Source organism: Pelobates fuscus, chromosome 5, assembly GCF_036172605.1.
Source record: "Pelobates fuscus isolate aPelFus1 chromosome 5, aPelFus1.pri, whole genome shotgun sequence".
Classification (NCBI taxonomy): Eukaryota; Metazoa; Chordata; class Amphibia; order Anura; family Pelobatidae; genus Pelobates; species Pelobates fuscus.
In genome coordinates, this window is record NC_086321.1 from 270,027,725 (window position 1) to 270,043,971 (window position 16,247).

Sequence of the window (16,247 nt, forward strand, 5' to 3'; positions counted from 1 at the left end):
GAATCCGAGGAAGTGGTACGTTCAGCAGCTTCCACTGAGTGGGGGAAGCTAAGCAATGTTCAGATGGCCAGAGTAAGTCTCCTAGAAAAGACTCTCCCATCAAAATTATTTCACTCCAGATGGGCTATGGAGCACAATTCTGATGTTAGAGATTTCGCTAAACTAGCCTTCAGATCCCCCATTGGTTAAGGAGGATGACCTTCTCCTCAGGAACCACATTGGTATCCCGGACATTCAGGCTTTAATGGCCCCAGAGGTAGATGCTGCTCTGTTATCTATCACAGGGAGCAGCGTATCCTCTGATCCCACAGACCAGACTTTTCGCAATATACAGTTCAAAATTGCTGATGCTGTAGGCCCACTATTACTGATGCTAGATAAGGCAGAAAAAGAAGGCAATGCTCAGAAACCTTCCGCTTCATCTCTGTTAGCATCTAAGAGGGCTCTTTTAAAAGCGTCTGGCAGGGCAGTGCTAATTATTGGCCAATCCTTTAATTACATATCAAACATCCGCAGATCCCGCTGGCTCCATGCAGCAGGTCTGTCCGACCTAACCCCCAAATCGCACGAGTTCCCAAATTTGGAGGATTCTTACCTATTTGGTCCCTCGTTCATTCAGGAGGTTAAAGGCCGTTACAAGGCAAGGAGATCCTTTTCAGAACTCAAGAAGTCCGTCCCTGGCTACAAAAAGCCCTTTCGGACAGAGGGTCGCCCATATAGGGCTGCAGGAGCGTCCCGAGAAGCCTCTCACCAGGCCCAGTACTGCCACTACAGTGGAAGACACAAGCTCCCGGGCGGTGGCAGAGGAGTGTATTCCAGAGGCGGTTCAGCTTCCAAAAGAAAACCCATGCATTCAAGTAAGTGTGCCTCCTCATTTGCCACTAAATTGAAAGGATATTTCCTCAGACAAATGGGTTCTAAAGATTTTTCAGAGGGGTTTACAACTCCCCCTTTTAAGGTTCCCAGTCCAGAAATTTGCACCCCACAGAGAGGTGAACCCAGTGCTAGATGCCTCCCTTTCCTTAGCTTTAAGTCAAGAGAAGATAGAGTTGGCAGACATGTCTATTACAGGATGGGTCAGCCCATTGTTCCCAATCCCAAAATCAGATGGTTCCTGGAGACTGGTCCTAAACATGAGGTCTCTGAACGCTTTCATCAAAAGGAAAAGGTTCAGGATGAAGGGTTTATCAGATCTTCCAGGCTTAGTACATAAAGCTTTTTTCTGTGTAAAGTTAGACCTAAAAGATGCCTTCCATTCAGTCCCCATAGCCAAGAAACACAGGCGTTTTCTCAGGTTTCAGTGGAAAGGAAAAGTGTGGCAGTGGACTGTTATGGTGTTTGGCCTATCCAACGCACCATACACATTCTCCAGAATTCTGAAATCCGTGATAGCTCATGTCAGACTAAAAGGTTTCATGTGTCTGTATTATCTAGACGACATCCTGCTCATGCACCCAGATGGGGAAGTCCTTGCTTCTCAAAGGGATTACCTTGCTTCCCTTTTACAAGACCTAGGATTTGTAGTAAATTTACAGAAATCAGTCCTAATTCCCACTCAAAGCATCCTCTTTCTGGGTTTCATACTGAACACCAGGACTATGTCTCTAGGAATCCCTCAAGACAAATGGGACAAATTACTGGTACATCTGAACTCATCTCTCAGGCACCAGAGTTGGTCCTTGAGAGACCTAGCAAAGATTATCGGGAAATTAATAGCTTTAACACCAGCATACAACAATTCCCCTTTACTTTGCAGAAGAAGTCAGCTGTTTTTAGGGAATCAACTAAGACAGGGCAGCCATTGGGAATCAAAATTTGTTCTCCCCCAGAAGGTCAGAGAAGAATTAAAGTCCATTCTGGAGTTAGAAATTCCACTACCTCGTCCTCGTCCCCTGTTAGAGCAACCTGTGGCAGTCACTCTGACGTCAGATGCCTCAAGTCACAGTTGGGGTGCGTTTTGTGATAGAATTTATCTTGATTCCAAGGCTCAAGCTTATAGGTGTCATATAACGATATCCTATATTAAAATTGGCTAACTTGGACTCAGGAAATGCTTGATGCTTAAACAACACTTAAGACCATATATGTCTAAGTTCCGGGAGCAGAGAGCGCCCACCTAAGATGTCTCTACTCTAATCTTTTTGTTCTCTCTTACCTTGAAACTTATTTGTTATGTGTACATGACGCTCAGAGGCTTATTTTGAATACCAACAGGTGTCTGGTGTCTAATTCTCGCTTCTCCAAGTGCACTTGTAAGAATAATTTGGGCTTCCTCTGAATATAACAAAGATCAACATTCTGATCCACAACAGTTTACAGCCCAGAATGCCATAAGAGGAATTTGGTCAGACCAAGAGAGTCACCTCCATATAAAAATCTTGGAGTTACAAGCTATAAAATTAGCTCTCCAGGGCCTAGTTCCTCTAAACCAGTCACCGACGTCGGTAAAAGTCCAATCGGACAACAGGACAGCGGTGGCTTATATAAACCACAAAGGGGGCACAAGATCAAGGGGTCTTTGTTTAGAGGCTCTAGATCTTTGGTCTTGAGCCGTAGCAAGCAATGTTCAGGTTTTCGCAGAATACGTTCCGGGAGAGGCTAACGAGCTTGCAGACTCTCTCTCTCGCCAACGTTTGTCCCTGGCAACGATTCAATGAAAGATTGCTCTTTTCCAACAGATAGAAAGCAATTTGGCCAGAGACAGGTAGATCTGTTTGCATCCCAAACATCTGCACAAACTCCCAGGTTCGTCTCCTGGACCTGGACAAAGGGAGCTTGGAAGATGCAATGTCTTTCCAATGGACGGATGTTCCAGCCCCTTATGCTTTCCCCCCTCAATCTTTACTGATGAAAGTGCTGGAGAAGATCCACAGGGTGCAGAGCTTAGTTCTCGTTTATCCAATATGGACCTCCAGACCCTGGTATCCCTTGATCCATTAGTTAGTCAAGGGAACCAAGATCCCATTGGGCATGACAGTGGACTGCTTTCAGGGAACCAGCGATCTTCTGCTCAAGCTCCCGCAGCTGATGTGGATCGCAGCCCTGGTAGGCTGTTAACACATCCCCTTCTATCGGATCAGGTCTTGGATATTATTAACTCATCTTTAAGACGCAGAATTAGGGTAAGTTATAGAAAGTTGATCAAGGAATTCAAAGAATGGGAGGTTTCTTTTCTGTCTAACACACAGGGATCTGATACCGTTCCATTGGCTTTAGAATTTCTTACACTTACAGTTGCAAGAAAAAGTATGTGAACCCTTTGGAATTATATGGATTTCTGCACAAATTGGTCATAAAATGTCCACTACAATAGACAATCACAGTCTTCTTAAACTAATAACAAAGAATGAAATGTTGCCATGTTTTTATTGAACACACCATGTAAACATTCACATTGCAGGTGGAAAAAATATGTGAACCCCTAGACTAATGACATCTCCAAGAGCTAATTGGAGTGAGATGTCAGCCAACTAGAGTCCAATCAATGAGATGAGATTGGAGGTGTTGGTTACAGCTGCCCTGCCCCATAAAACACACACACCAGTTCTAGGTTTGCTTTTCACAAGAAGCATTGCCTGATGTGAATGATGCCTTGCACAAAAGAGCTCTCAGAAGACCTACGATTAAGAATTGTTGACTTGCATAAAGCTGGAAAGGGTTATAAAAGTATCTCCAAAAGCCTTGCTGTTCATCAGTCCACAGTAAGACAAATTGTCTATAAATGGAGAAAGTTCAGCACTGCTGCTACTCTCCCTAGGAGTGGCCGTCCTGTAAAGATGACTGCAAGAGCACAGCGCAGACTGCTCAAAGAGGTGAAGAAGAATCCTAGAGTGTCAGCTAAAGACTTACAAAAGTCACTGGCAAATGCTAACATCCCTGTTAGCGAATCTACAATACGTAAAACACTAAACAAGAATGAATTTCATGGGAGGATACCACAGAGGAAGCCACTGCTGTCCAAACAAAACATTGCTGCACGTTTACGGTTTGCACAAGAGCACCTGGATGTTCCACAGCAGTACTGGAAAAACATTCTGTGGACAGATGAAACCAAAGTTGAGTTGTTTGGAAGAAACACACAACACTATGTGTGGCGAAAAAGAGGCACAGCACACCAACATCAAAACCTCATCCCAACTGTGAAGTATGGGCATCATGGTTTGGGGCTGCTTTGCTGCGTCAGGGCCTGGACGGATTGCTATCATCGAAGGTAAAATGAATTCCCAAGTTTATCAAGACATTTTGCAGGGGAACTTAAGGCCATCTGTCTACCAGCTGAAGCTCAACAGAAGATGGGTGTTGCAACAGGACAGTGACCCAAAGCATAGAAGTAAATCAACAACAGAATGGCTTAAGCAGAAGAAAATACGCCTTCTGAAGTGACCCAGTCAGAGTCCTGACCTCAACCCGATTGAGATGCTGTGGCATGACCTCAAGAAAGCAATTCACACCAGACATCCCAAGAATATTGCGGAACTGAAACAGTTCTGTAAAGAGGAATGGTCAAGAATTACTCCTGACCGTTGTGCACGTCTGATCTGCAACTACAGGAAACGTTTGGTTGAAGTTATTGGGCCAAAAGAGGTTCAACCAGTTATTAAATCCAAGGGTTCACATACTTTTTCCACCTGCACTGTGAATGTCTACATAGTGTGTTCAATAAAAACATGGCAACATTTTATTCTTTGTGTGTTATTAGTTTAAGCAGACTGTGATTGTCTATTGTTGTGACTTAGATGATGATCAGATCACATTTTATGACCAATTTGTGCAGAAATCCATATAATTCCAAAGGGTTCACATACTTTTTCTTGCAACTGTAAGTTCCATTTTGGTTTATCTGTCAGTTCAATCAAGACCTATGGATCTGCTTTAAACTTCCTGATCCCCAACCTTACTCAGGATGCCCTGTATTTGAGATTACTAAAAGGGTTATACCCACTCTACACATCTACTTGGGATGTAGATGTCTTATTAAATTTCCCAAATTCTTTGGATAATACTAAAATCGATTTAAGATGGACTGCTATTAAGTTGGCTTCCCTGCTGTCCTTGGCCCTGGCAGCTAGAGGAGCAGAGTTAACTCAAATCCATATTTCAGATCCTTGGTTGTCCAGGACCCCGGGAGGTTTCTATATTATACTAAAAGGCAGACAAAAAACATCCCATTTTTCTCCTGGTCCGGTAGAATTGGACTTGGTCCAAGATCCTTCTGAACCAGGCTTATGTTTAGTCAGTTTGTTATAATCGTACCTTCAACTTTCTGCTGTATTTAGAAATATCAGTCAATTATTCATTACATCAAGGAATCCCTTTCGTCCAGCCAAGGTTAATACAATTAGAGGCTGGATACTTTCCGCCATGTCTTCGGCTGGTATTGATGTTTCCGTGTTCAAAAGCCATTCAATTAGGGGAGCCTCGGCTACTAAAGCAGCAGGAAAGGGCCTTCCTCTCCCTACTATCTTGAAAGCTGCGAGATGGTTGTCCAGTAAAACCTTTGTTAGATTTTACTGGAGGCCATCAGAAGTTGAACACCTTCAGTTTCTTAGGACCACCACCAGGTGTGTGCTATTCTACCCACTAGCTTTGCTAGGTGGTTATGCCTCCCGGAAGACAAATCAGAGTTTGCAGGAATCTATGATCTGCAAACTTTTTTTGTCTTCGGGATGAGCATAACCACCTAGCAATAGCGCCCGTACCACCCTCCTCTAAGTTAAGGGTTTTGCCTGCTGGTGGTAGTTTTTCTAAAACATAAGGTTATCTGGCGCTTATTCAGCCTTTTGATAACTGTTCTCTGTTTTGTTTTTTACAGACTATAGCCGTACTCCAAGACAAGACCAACAAACCAAGGATCCACCTTAGTAGGAGGATTGGATGCTAGTAGTCTCGTCAGTTTGATATTCTCATGGACTCCCTGCATAAAGAATCTGTTTGCTTGGACTTGTTACAACATTTATTTTCTCTTAAAGCGGCACTGTCATGCCGAATTCCGTTTTTTTTTTAACCCCCCTCCCGCCTCAACTACATCCAATCGACCCCCTAGTCATCCCCAAATGCCCCTATGCCCCCCACATTACCTATTTTTTATTCTTTATTTTCTGCCCGATCTTTATTCAGGGCGCCGCCATCTTTGTGTGGGTAGGTGAAGTCCCTGTGGGACACGTCATCTGCCCACACTAGATAGCCCTGAGATTCCCGCACATGCCCAGTGAAACACCTGGACATGCGAATGGGAATTTCACCTATTCATTCATTCATCAGACAGACGAATGAATGAATAGAAAAAATCAGACGAACAAACTAACACTGTGTATCAGTGTTAGTTTGTTCGTTCAGTTTATTACAAGGAGGGAGCTACCGGCGTGCAGCTCCCTCCTTGTAATATGTAACTATAGAAGCGGCAGGGAGCAGTGCTCCCCACCACTTCATAAGCCCCCCAGGTCCCCCCCTCACTCTATGGGGGTCAATATGACCCCCATAATAGCACAAGGGAGATTAAAATCTCCCCAATGCCCCTACTCGCTATATCGCGAGTAGGGGCATGTCCACTAAACAGTGAGCAGCCTGTGGCTGCTCACTGTAAAAAAAAAAAAAAAAAAAAAAAAGGGTAATAAGGGGGGGACGGGGGGCCTACTGTCCTCCCCCGCCGGCCCCCACCCCTGGACGGCGGGTGGGGGCCATAATGGGAATGAGGGGGGACCTACTGTCCTCCCCTCAGGCCCCCACCCCTGGGCGGCGGGTGGGGGCCATAATAGTAATAAGGGGGGGGGGACCTACTGTCCTCCACCCCCCGGCCCCCACCCCTGGGCGGCGGGTGGGGGCCATAATAGTAATAGGGGGGGGGACCTACTGTCCTCCCCCCCGGCCCCCACCCCTGGGCGGCGGGTGGGGGCCATAATAGTAATAAGGGGGGGGGACCTACTGTCCTCCAGCCCCCAGCCCCCACCCCTGGGCGGCGGGTGGGGGCCCTAATGGAAAAAAGGGGGGGGGACCTACTGTCCTCCCCCCGGCCCCCACCCCTGGGCGGCGGGTGGGGGCCATAATAGTAATAAGGGGGGGGGGGATCTACTTTGGAATTTTCCCACGCTTGTAAAATGACACAGAGCACTGTGATTGGATGGATTTCAAGCCATCCAATCACAGTGCTCTGTGTCATTTTACAAGGGTGGGAAAGTTCTTTGGAATTTTCCCACGCTTGTAAAATGACACAGAGCACTGTGATTGGATGGCTTGAAATCCATCCAATCACAGTGCTCTGTGTCATTTTACAAGCGTGGGAAAGTTCTTTGGAATTTTCCCACGCTTGTAAAATGACACAGAGCACTGTGATTGGATGGATTTCAAGCCATCCAATCACAGTGCTCTGTGTCATTTTACAAGCGTGGGGAAATTCCAAAGAACTTTCCCACGCTTGTAAAATGACAAAGAGCACTCTGATTGGCTTAAACCCACCAATCAGAGTGTTCTTAGGCTAATTGCAGGGCGGGGCAAGGCTTTATAAGCCTTGCCCCACCCTGCGGAGCTCAGTCTGCGCGGAGCCCTCCATGGGTGAAGATGGATTATTTTTTTGTGCGCTCGGGTTTTTTCTTTTTCGTCTTTTTTTTTTTTTTGCGCTCGGGTTTTTTATTTTATTTTTAGTTCGACGGCTATGATGGTTTTTTATTTGGCCTTTTTTGGGGCTGAAAAATGAAGATTTTAGAAAAAAGAAGACGTCGAATGGTAAGTTTAATTTTACTTTACAGGTTAGCAATTTTATTCCCCCCTCACTATTTTTTAGGGTGAGGGGGGTAGGTAGGGGCATTTTTTATTTGGGTGGGGGGTGGGTGACTAGGGGCTTGGGCACCCCTAGTCACCTTGATGGGGGGGGGGAGGGGGGGGGAATTTACTTAGTGCCCCCACCCGCCGCCCAGGGGTGGGGGCGGGGGGAGGACAGTAGGTCCCCCCCCATTATCGTTATGGCCCCCACCCGCCGCCCAGGGGTGGGGGCCGGGGGGGGAGGACAGTAGATCCCCCCCCCCCTTATTACTATTATGGCCCCCACCCGCCGCCCAGGGGTGGGGGCCGGGGGGGAGGACAGTAGGTCCCCCCCCCCTTTTTTCCATTAGGGCCCCCACCCGCCGCCCAGGGGTGGGGGCCGGGGGCTGGAGGACAGTAGGTCCCCCCCCCTTATTACTATTATGGCCCCCACCCGCCGCCCAGGGGTGGGGGCCGGGGGGGGAGGACAGTAGGTCCCCCCCCCTATTACTATTATGGCCCCCACCCGCCGCCCAGGGGTGGGGGCCGGGGGGTGGAGGACAGTAGGTCCCCCCCCCCTTATTACTATTATGGCCCCCACCCGCCGCCCAGGGGTGGGGGCCGGGGGGGAGGACAGTAGGTCCCCCCCCCCTTTATTACTATTATGGCCCCCACCCGCCGGCCAGGGGTGGGGGCCGGGGGGGGAGGACAGTAGGTCCCCCCCCCCCTACTACTATTATGGCCCCCACCCGCCGCCCAGGGGTGGGGGCCGGGGGGGAGGACAGTAGGTCCCCCCCCTCATTATCTTTATGGCCCCCACCCACCGCTCAGGGGTGGGGGCCGGGGGGGGGGGACAATAGGTCTCCCTCCCTTATTTTACTTTACGGCCCCCACCCGTCATTTAGGGGTGGGGGGCAATATTTTTTTTATTTTTTTTCTACAGTGAGCAGCCACAGGCTGCTCACTGCTTACTAGACATGCCCCTACTCGCGGTATAGCGAGTAGGGGCATATTATTTACTAATACCAAGTCATTTTTACTTGGTGTTAGTAAATTTGGCTGAAAGACCAATTTAGGTCTTTCAGCCTTTTAGTAGATAGCTCCCTGATACCGTGGGAATTAGGGAGTTATCTACTAAGCGGCTGCAAGATGCAGCCACAGCAATGAATAGGATCGGAGTTTCATTCATTTGAATGAAATTCCGATCCGAACAAAGTACCGAATTGCATCCTAACACCAATGGAGAAACGGTGCTCATTCTGTTAGGATGCAATTCGGCAGTTTTGCCGGCGTTCTGTCTAAGTGACAGGACTTTCGGCAATACTGACAGGAAGTATTGTGGGAACTGGGAGGAAAGCTAGGGATCATGGGAAAATTGCTCTGACCAGCGGAAATGAAGCACACTTTGCTCCTCCGCTGGTCAGAGCTGGTCAAGCGGAGGAATCCCATAAGACAAAGAGTCCCTACTTTGTCTTATGGTTTTAAAGAAAACTAAAGAAGACAGGAAGAAAAGAATAACAGATCCTGAGAGAGGGGGAGAAGAGGAAGAGATTGAGGAAAGGTAAGTTCGGCATGACAGTGCCGCTTTAATTGAACTTATTTTGTTGCAATTTATGATGAACGGTTCCAGTGTTCATTTGATACTTTCCTTTGCTGTACATTGTTACCTTGTTTTCAGCTCAGCTGTTTTATACAAAGTTTCAAGTCTATCTTATATGTCTTCATGACTTAAACATTTTTCTTGCTCCCCCGTACTATTGGCAACTTCAATTGTTTTATTTTGGGTTTAGAGGTTTCCCAATTTAAAAAATCTGAGGCAATCAGGATTCCTGCGCTCAGCACGGCTCTCCTGATTACCTGATTGGCTGAAAGGCTGTTGCTGTGCAGATGCACAGTGCGAGCCTTTCAAGCTCTGGCATTTGACTCCGGGAGGCTGCCGCATACCCACTAGCTTTGCTAGGTGGTTATGCTCATCCCTAAGACAAAGAAAGTTTGCAGATCATAGATTCCTGCAAACTCTGATATCTTTCACATGAACAAAAAATGAGATATTTTGACTCTTTGTAAATAATTATCAAACCACACCACTGTACTACATCGCTAATGTGTATAATGTTTGCATCATACGTATACCTCAATAAAAATGAAAATTGGGGGAGGGAGGGGGGAGATAACGTCTCCAACATCTGTTTGGACTAGTAACCTTATCAAAAATATGAGATATGATACAGGAAGCAGCAGGAGCCTATATAGCAACCACATTATCTAACCATCAAATGGCAGCGAGGAGGAGAGGAGAAAACAGAGATCTGCAAAGGATTTTGATGGACAATAGGATGGTTTTAATGGACAGGCTGATTTCTCCCAGTCTGGCCCTGGTTAGGAGTATAATTCTAAACCTACACACTGATATATACACACTATTTCTGTGCACACAATCCTATATGTGACACACATTTATTTTACACAAAAACACACATATATATATATATTTAAAGAGAACAGTTTATTTTAAACCTATGGAAAAACTACTCACCAATTCCTTTTTGAGGCAGATAGGATCGATATTCATTCAAATAGTGAAAATGTGGCTTCTGAGGGCTAACTTCATAATATCTGATATTTCCATCACCCTACAAAAAACAGGGATATCTGTGATTTCTACTTAAAATAATCTCTCTCTTATTAAAATTACCCTGTATTATTTTTTCAATGAATGTTGATTTATTTGTAGGGTAGAGTTTGCACTTAAGTTAAAGCGAGGTGACATTTTGGTGTAGGATTCGTGACTTTGATGTCTGCAGATGTGCTAACGGTTTGTTTCCCCCCATTTACTTTTATAATAAATCACATATTGTAATATAAAAACTAAAGCATAGATGTATCCTTACTTTTCCAACGATATATAACATGTCCGTGTCATTGTCAAAAAAGGGAAAGAGTAATCCTGAGGATCCATCCAAATCCTCCTGATGTAAAGGCACAGATAGATTATCCTGCAATATGGGAAAAGGATCATCAGTAGGCTATAATGCACATATTCAGCATGTGGAGCTGACTCATCTGTCAGTGCAACACATTACTCATCATAATTTTGGATAGCACACCAAATCAAACATAAACTACCGGTAATTAACATCTAAACTGTTAGACACAAAAAACAGTAAACCACCAGAATAAGTTAAAGATAAACAGGATTATTCACTATTTACTATTGACAACATGAGCCAATAGGAGGATAATAGGTCCTCCCCCATTGTCATTTAAAGCCCCACCCATCACCCATGGGCAGGGCAGTCTTTAATGCGGGGCAAACTGGGCACAGTGACTTCAGGGGGCCCAAAGCAGCTGCCTCCAAGATTTTTTTACCCCGCCATTGCTGCCAGCCGGGGGCCCACACACTAAGTAGGCCCACCGGGTGTCCCATGCACTTAGGAGGCAGAAGACAATGAGGAGGAGGGCTCCTCACTCCCAGCCTCATGCACCCCACTGGACCCCAGGGAAGCCACCCTCCAGAAAAAGGTAGGAAACTGGAGGGTGGGTTTAAAAATTTTAATTTTACATGTATGTCTGTCTGTGTGTGTGTGTCAGTATATGTGAATGTGTGTGAGGGTCAGTATGGTTCAGTGTGTGTGTGTGTGTGTGTGTGTGAGGGTCAGTATGTCTGTCAGTGTATGTATTTGTGTGTCAGTATGCCTGACACTATATGTGTCAGTGTATCTTTATGTAGTCTATGTGTGTATCTGCATGTGTGTCAGATACATATACATATACACTGACAGACGGTATGTCAGAATGTCTGTCAGTGTATATATTAGTATGTCTGACGCTATATGTGTCTGTGTATCTGTATGTGTGTGTGTGTGTGTGTGTGCATCTTTATGTGTGTGTATCTGTAGTATCTGTATGTAGTCAGTGTGTATGTGCATACATCTCAGCATTGATACACCAACCCTACATTCAAACTTCAACACTACTTACAAACACACTCCTGCATTGAAACATCAACAATACATACACACACACATTTTCGTTTAAACACCAATAACATAAACACACTCCTACATTCAAAAACCAACACTACACATAAATGCATGCTTGCATTCAAACGGCACATACAAACACACCTCTACCCATTCACACAAACATACTCCATACAAAAACATGCTTACCTTTAAAAACACCAATACGGCTCAGTGCTAAATACAACCTTGCAAGCATGAGAAAATGGTAGAGCCCCAGCTGTCAAATCATTGTTGGAGTTGCACAACAGATAGGGTTCACCCTAGAGACTGTTTACTAGACATGCCCCTACCCGCAATCTAGCGAGTAGGGGCAGATTAATTACTAATACCAAGTAAATTTTTACTTGGTATTAGTAAAGTTGGCTGAAAGACCAATCTTGGTCTTTCAGCCTTTTGGTAGATAGCTCCCTAATACCGTGGGAATTAGGGAGTGATCTATTAAGCGGCTGCAAAATGCAGCCGCGATTGGATCAGAATTTCACTCATTCAAATGAAATTTCGAACCAACCTAAAAGTACTGATTGATGTCCTAACACGAATGGATAACCTGTTCACATTCTGTTAGGACGAAATTCAGTAGTTTTGCCGGCTTTCAGGAATACGGCAGGAGGCATTGCAAGAACAGGGAGGAAAGGTGAGAATTCCTGACCTCAGGAAACGAAGCACACTTGGTCCTCCACTGGTCATAGATGGTCACGCGTAGGAAACATATATAAGACAATGTAGTCCCTACTTTGTCTTATGTTTTAAAGAAAACTAAAGCAGACAGGAAGAAATAGAAAACAGATCCTGACAGAGGAAGAGAAGAGGCATTGATTTAAGAAAGGTAAGTTCGGCATGAAGTCGCTTTAAGTACAACTATGAAATCTTGTCATTAAATGCTATGCTATTGCAAATATTTTCTGTGTCTATTTAAAGAGTTAGGGTGCCGCCATGGGGTTAAAAACACATTTTTGCCTTCATTTAATGTGGTGGTCCAAATTGCATTGCTGCTTTTGTGAAAATTAATCAAGACCTTTAATATGATTGAAAATCAACACTATGTATATCCCAACCCATTGTTTTCAGCTAATTCAGGATTATCACAGATCGTGCTTTTTATCCTCCTATCTACCGAATTACCAAGATGGTAAACTTCCACATGTGACTGTGGGAAGAAAAGAAGAAAGGAAAAAAAGAAAGAAGGGAAAGAGAGGCAATGAATCAATATTCCTTTAGGTCAGTGATCAACAAATAAACTACCAAAGATGAGAATTGAATACATGGGAAGTAAAATCTATGTTTCTCAGTTTGAGGAATTTAGCAAAGTTGTGAATGTGGCTTTAAGAAAAAAATAGAATAATCAGCTATTAAACAAACATGACTCAGGGAGAGCATAAAGTGTCAGGTTTGTTGCTGACAGATCACTTCATTTGATATCTTGCGGTTTTGCAAAATAATCCTTCCAAGGCACAGTTTTCAGATTTCATTCTTTATTACCACGAGTGATGACCAATGCTCTCTGTTGTTAAACCATCACTCCTGTAGCTCTATTAAAGATCAGCATTGAGGTCACTGATTAAGACTATGTCTAGGGCAGGGGTAGGCAACCTTTTAGCAGCACTGTGGCGAACTAGAATTGTGATGTCCCGTAGCATGCCGGTCCTATTTTTTTTTTTTAATTGAGGTGTGTATGTTGCCGTATTCTGCCTGTGTTATTTTCACTGCAGTTGCTATGTATCATTGTATTTGTGCGTATATGAGCTATTATATTGCATATGTTCATGAGTAGTTTGTGGTGTTGTGTATGATACCTATGAATGTGGGCTGTGTATGTGGTGTTGCTTGTGGAATTGTGTGTGGATGGCTATGTCACATTGTGGTTTTCTTTGAAGGTTTTCTTGGGTTATTGCATGTGAGAGGCTGCATGTGGGGTTGTGTGCATGTATGTGGATTTTTAGTGGTGTTGAGTTTTGGGGGATTGTGTGTATGTTTATGTGTGGTCTGTTTGTATTATTTGTATGAGGGAAGGCTTATTCTGCAGCTCTGTGTATATATACCAGTGTGGGTGGCTTCCCTGGGTTCCAGTGGGGACCAGGCTGGCCAGCTACAGATCAAGGACAGGAGCTGCAACCTGCTCTACTCCAGTGCGGATTCCCATTCACGAGTGCTGGGAGGATCACTTCCTCTATATGCTGCAATGCATAAATTGAGGATTGTCCTTTACCACCTTTTCCTATTAGCAGATATCTGAAGTTTCACTGGGACTCCTGACAGGTGCCTCAAGTGCTGTGCATGGCACAGGTGCCATAGGTTGCATTCCCCTGGTCTAGGGTATCTTAAACTATTACTCACTAATTGACAAAAATGTTAATGAAATGGATATGGAGTATTGTGTTTGGGTTTCCTAAAGCGAGCGACAGTCCAATTTAGGAATACCCATGTCAGTATCCTATTCAAGGGCTGTCAGAGGTGGGTAGAATCATAGACGTGCGCACAGGGTGTGCCGGGTGTGCCTGGGCACACCCTAATCCCCGCGGCACGCGCTATGTGCCTCCCTCCGTGGGCAGGTGAGGGAGATCACAGACCCACAGCACCATGGAGGGAGGCAGCTCTGCCGGGTTCCTCTTGCGAGGTCGGAGCGTTGCCGCGGTTACCGCGGCAATGCTCAGATGTCGCTAGAGTTCACTCACCACTGGACCACCAGGGATGGCAGGAGCACGGTCCCTACAAAAGGTAAGAAGGGAGGGGGGATATTAACTAAATGGCTCCCCCACCCCCACACAATACACACAAACAGCACCCTCACACACAGCACCCTCTCACACACACAGCACACACTAATAGCACCCTTACACACACAGCACACACTAACAGCACCCTTACACACACTAACAGCACCCTTACACACACTAACATCACCCACACACACAGCACCCTTACATATACACACATACACTAACATCACCCACACACACACAGCGCCCTCACACACACACACAGCTGTATGTGTGTATGTATATATGTATGTGTGTGTGTGTATATATATATATATATATATATATATATATATACATATACATACATATACACACACACACACACACACACACACACACACTGCGTGTTTGTTGTGCTTTAGAGTGCAAACCCTTATACAATAGGCTGCGCACACCTATGGGTAGAATAATACTCACTAATCAGTGGCACCCTTTATCCCTTTATCTCACTAATCAGTGTTACCCTTTATCTATGGGCAGAACACAGACGTTGTTGGATTGGTCCGTGTCAGAGATCGTCTGGAACCAGTTAAAAATGAAACATATAGTAATCATTTTGGGATTTTTTTTTAATTAATTTAATGTGAAGAGGTCTATTGGTAGTTATGTAGATATGTATACAGTTAAAAATGACTTTGAAGATAAACATTGTGGCTGATAATGTACGGAAGGAAGTCTATTTAGCATCTTAACAGCTGAGCATTCAATATGGCATTGAGTAGGGGGTGGGCGGCATTTAACATCCCAACCATTGTAAGTGTATAAGAGAAAAGATTCAAGAGGCACTTAATATATTTTATTTTTATTTATGTTTATACCAAAAAAGGAGAAAACTGTGTGTAGCACCACCTAGTGTCAGAATTGTAAAGTTTAACTAAAATATTAATTAATTCAATTTTGCCTCGTCTGTTAGTTTTGCAAAACTAAACATGGTCTATTTTGAACAAAATGTGAATTATCTCATTTTGACTGCTCAACAAGGAAAATGTCAAATTAGCTATACTATGAAGCCAATGACATACACATTAACCTAACATTATAGAATGGATATCACAGAATGAGCAGTCTCCCATGAACTGCCCGTTTACTATTCTGTGATGGCACTAAAATTGTCCTGGTCTAAACTGGCTCTACCAGAAATGAGAAAAAATGAGCCTCTGTGTTCCACTCTGCCATCAGAGATGTAAATACCTCTTTTCATTGGCCAATCAAGAGAAGTTGATTTTTGTATCCATTTATGAATAAACTCATATTTGGTGGTTTCTTGAGAGGCCAGTGAGGGGGTGAATACATGCTTTATTACTAAAGACTACATTGATTGTGCAGGATCTTTCAAAGGTTCACCGAATGAATCTCAATAGTCAAAGGAAAAACTCTGCCCCCAATGTAATTTTGTATATTTATATAATTTATATGTAGAGTGCTGTGTAATCCAGCAACATTTTAAAAATACTTTGGAACAATACATTATAAAATTAAACCATTTTTTGTACTAATCCCCCCTCCCCTTTCCAAAAAAAACGACATCTCATACATCCATGAGAATCAACTCATTATAGAACGTTACCGTTTTATGTCATAACGACCCAGTACATGGACTGTATTACTTAAATAGTAAAAATGTTCTATGCTGGAATAGTGTTTGCACAGAATGCCATTGGTCCTTTTCCAAGATAAAATGTTTTTATTTTTAATACATGTTCTAAAGTTTGTTAGACGGAAAAAAAAA

At 44.2% G+C, this 16,247-nt stretch overlaps 1 protein-coding gene across 2 annotated transcripts in view; it reads right to left on the reverse strand.

Annotated features, from left to right (window-relative positions):
• CORO2A (coronin 2A) overlaps positions 1–16,247 on the reverse strand; it is a 197,608-nt gene that overhangs the window by 15,548 nt on the left and 165,813 nt on the right. For both annotated transcript variants that reach the window (XM_063455291.1, XM_063455290.1), the window contains exons 7-8: positions 10,626–10,730; positions 10,271–10,367 (exon numbers count right to left, since the gene is read on the reverse strand). In XM_063455291.1, coding sequence (XP_063311361.1) covers positions 10,271–10,367; positions 10,626–10,730 — 202 coding nt within the window. The remainder of the gene's footprint in view (positions 1–10,270; positions 10,368–10,625; positions 10,731–16,247) is intronic.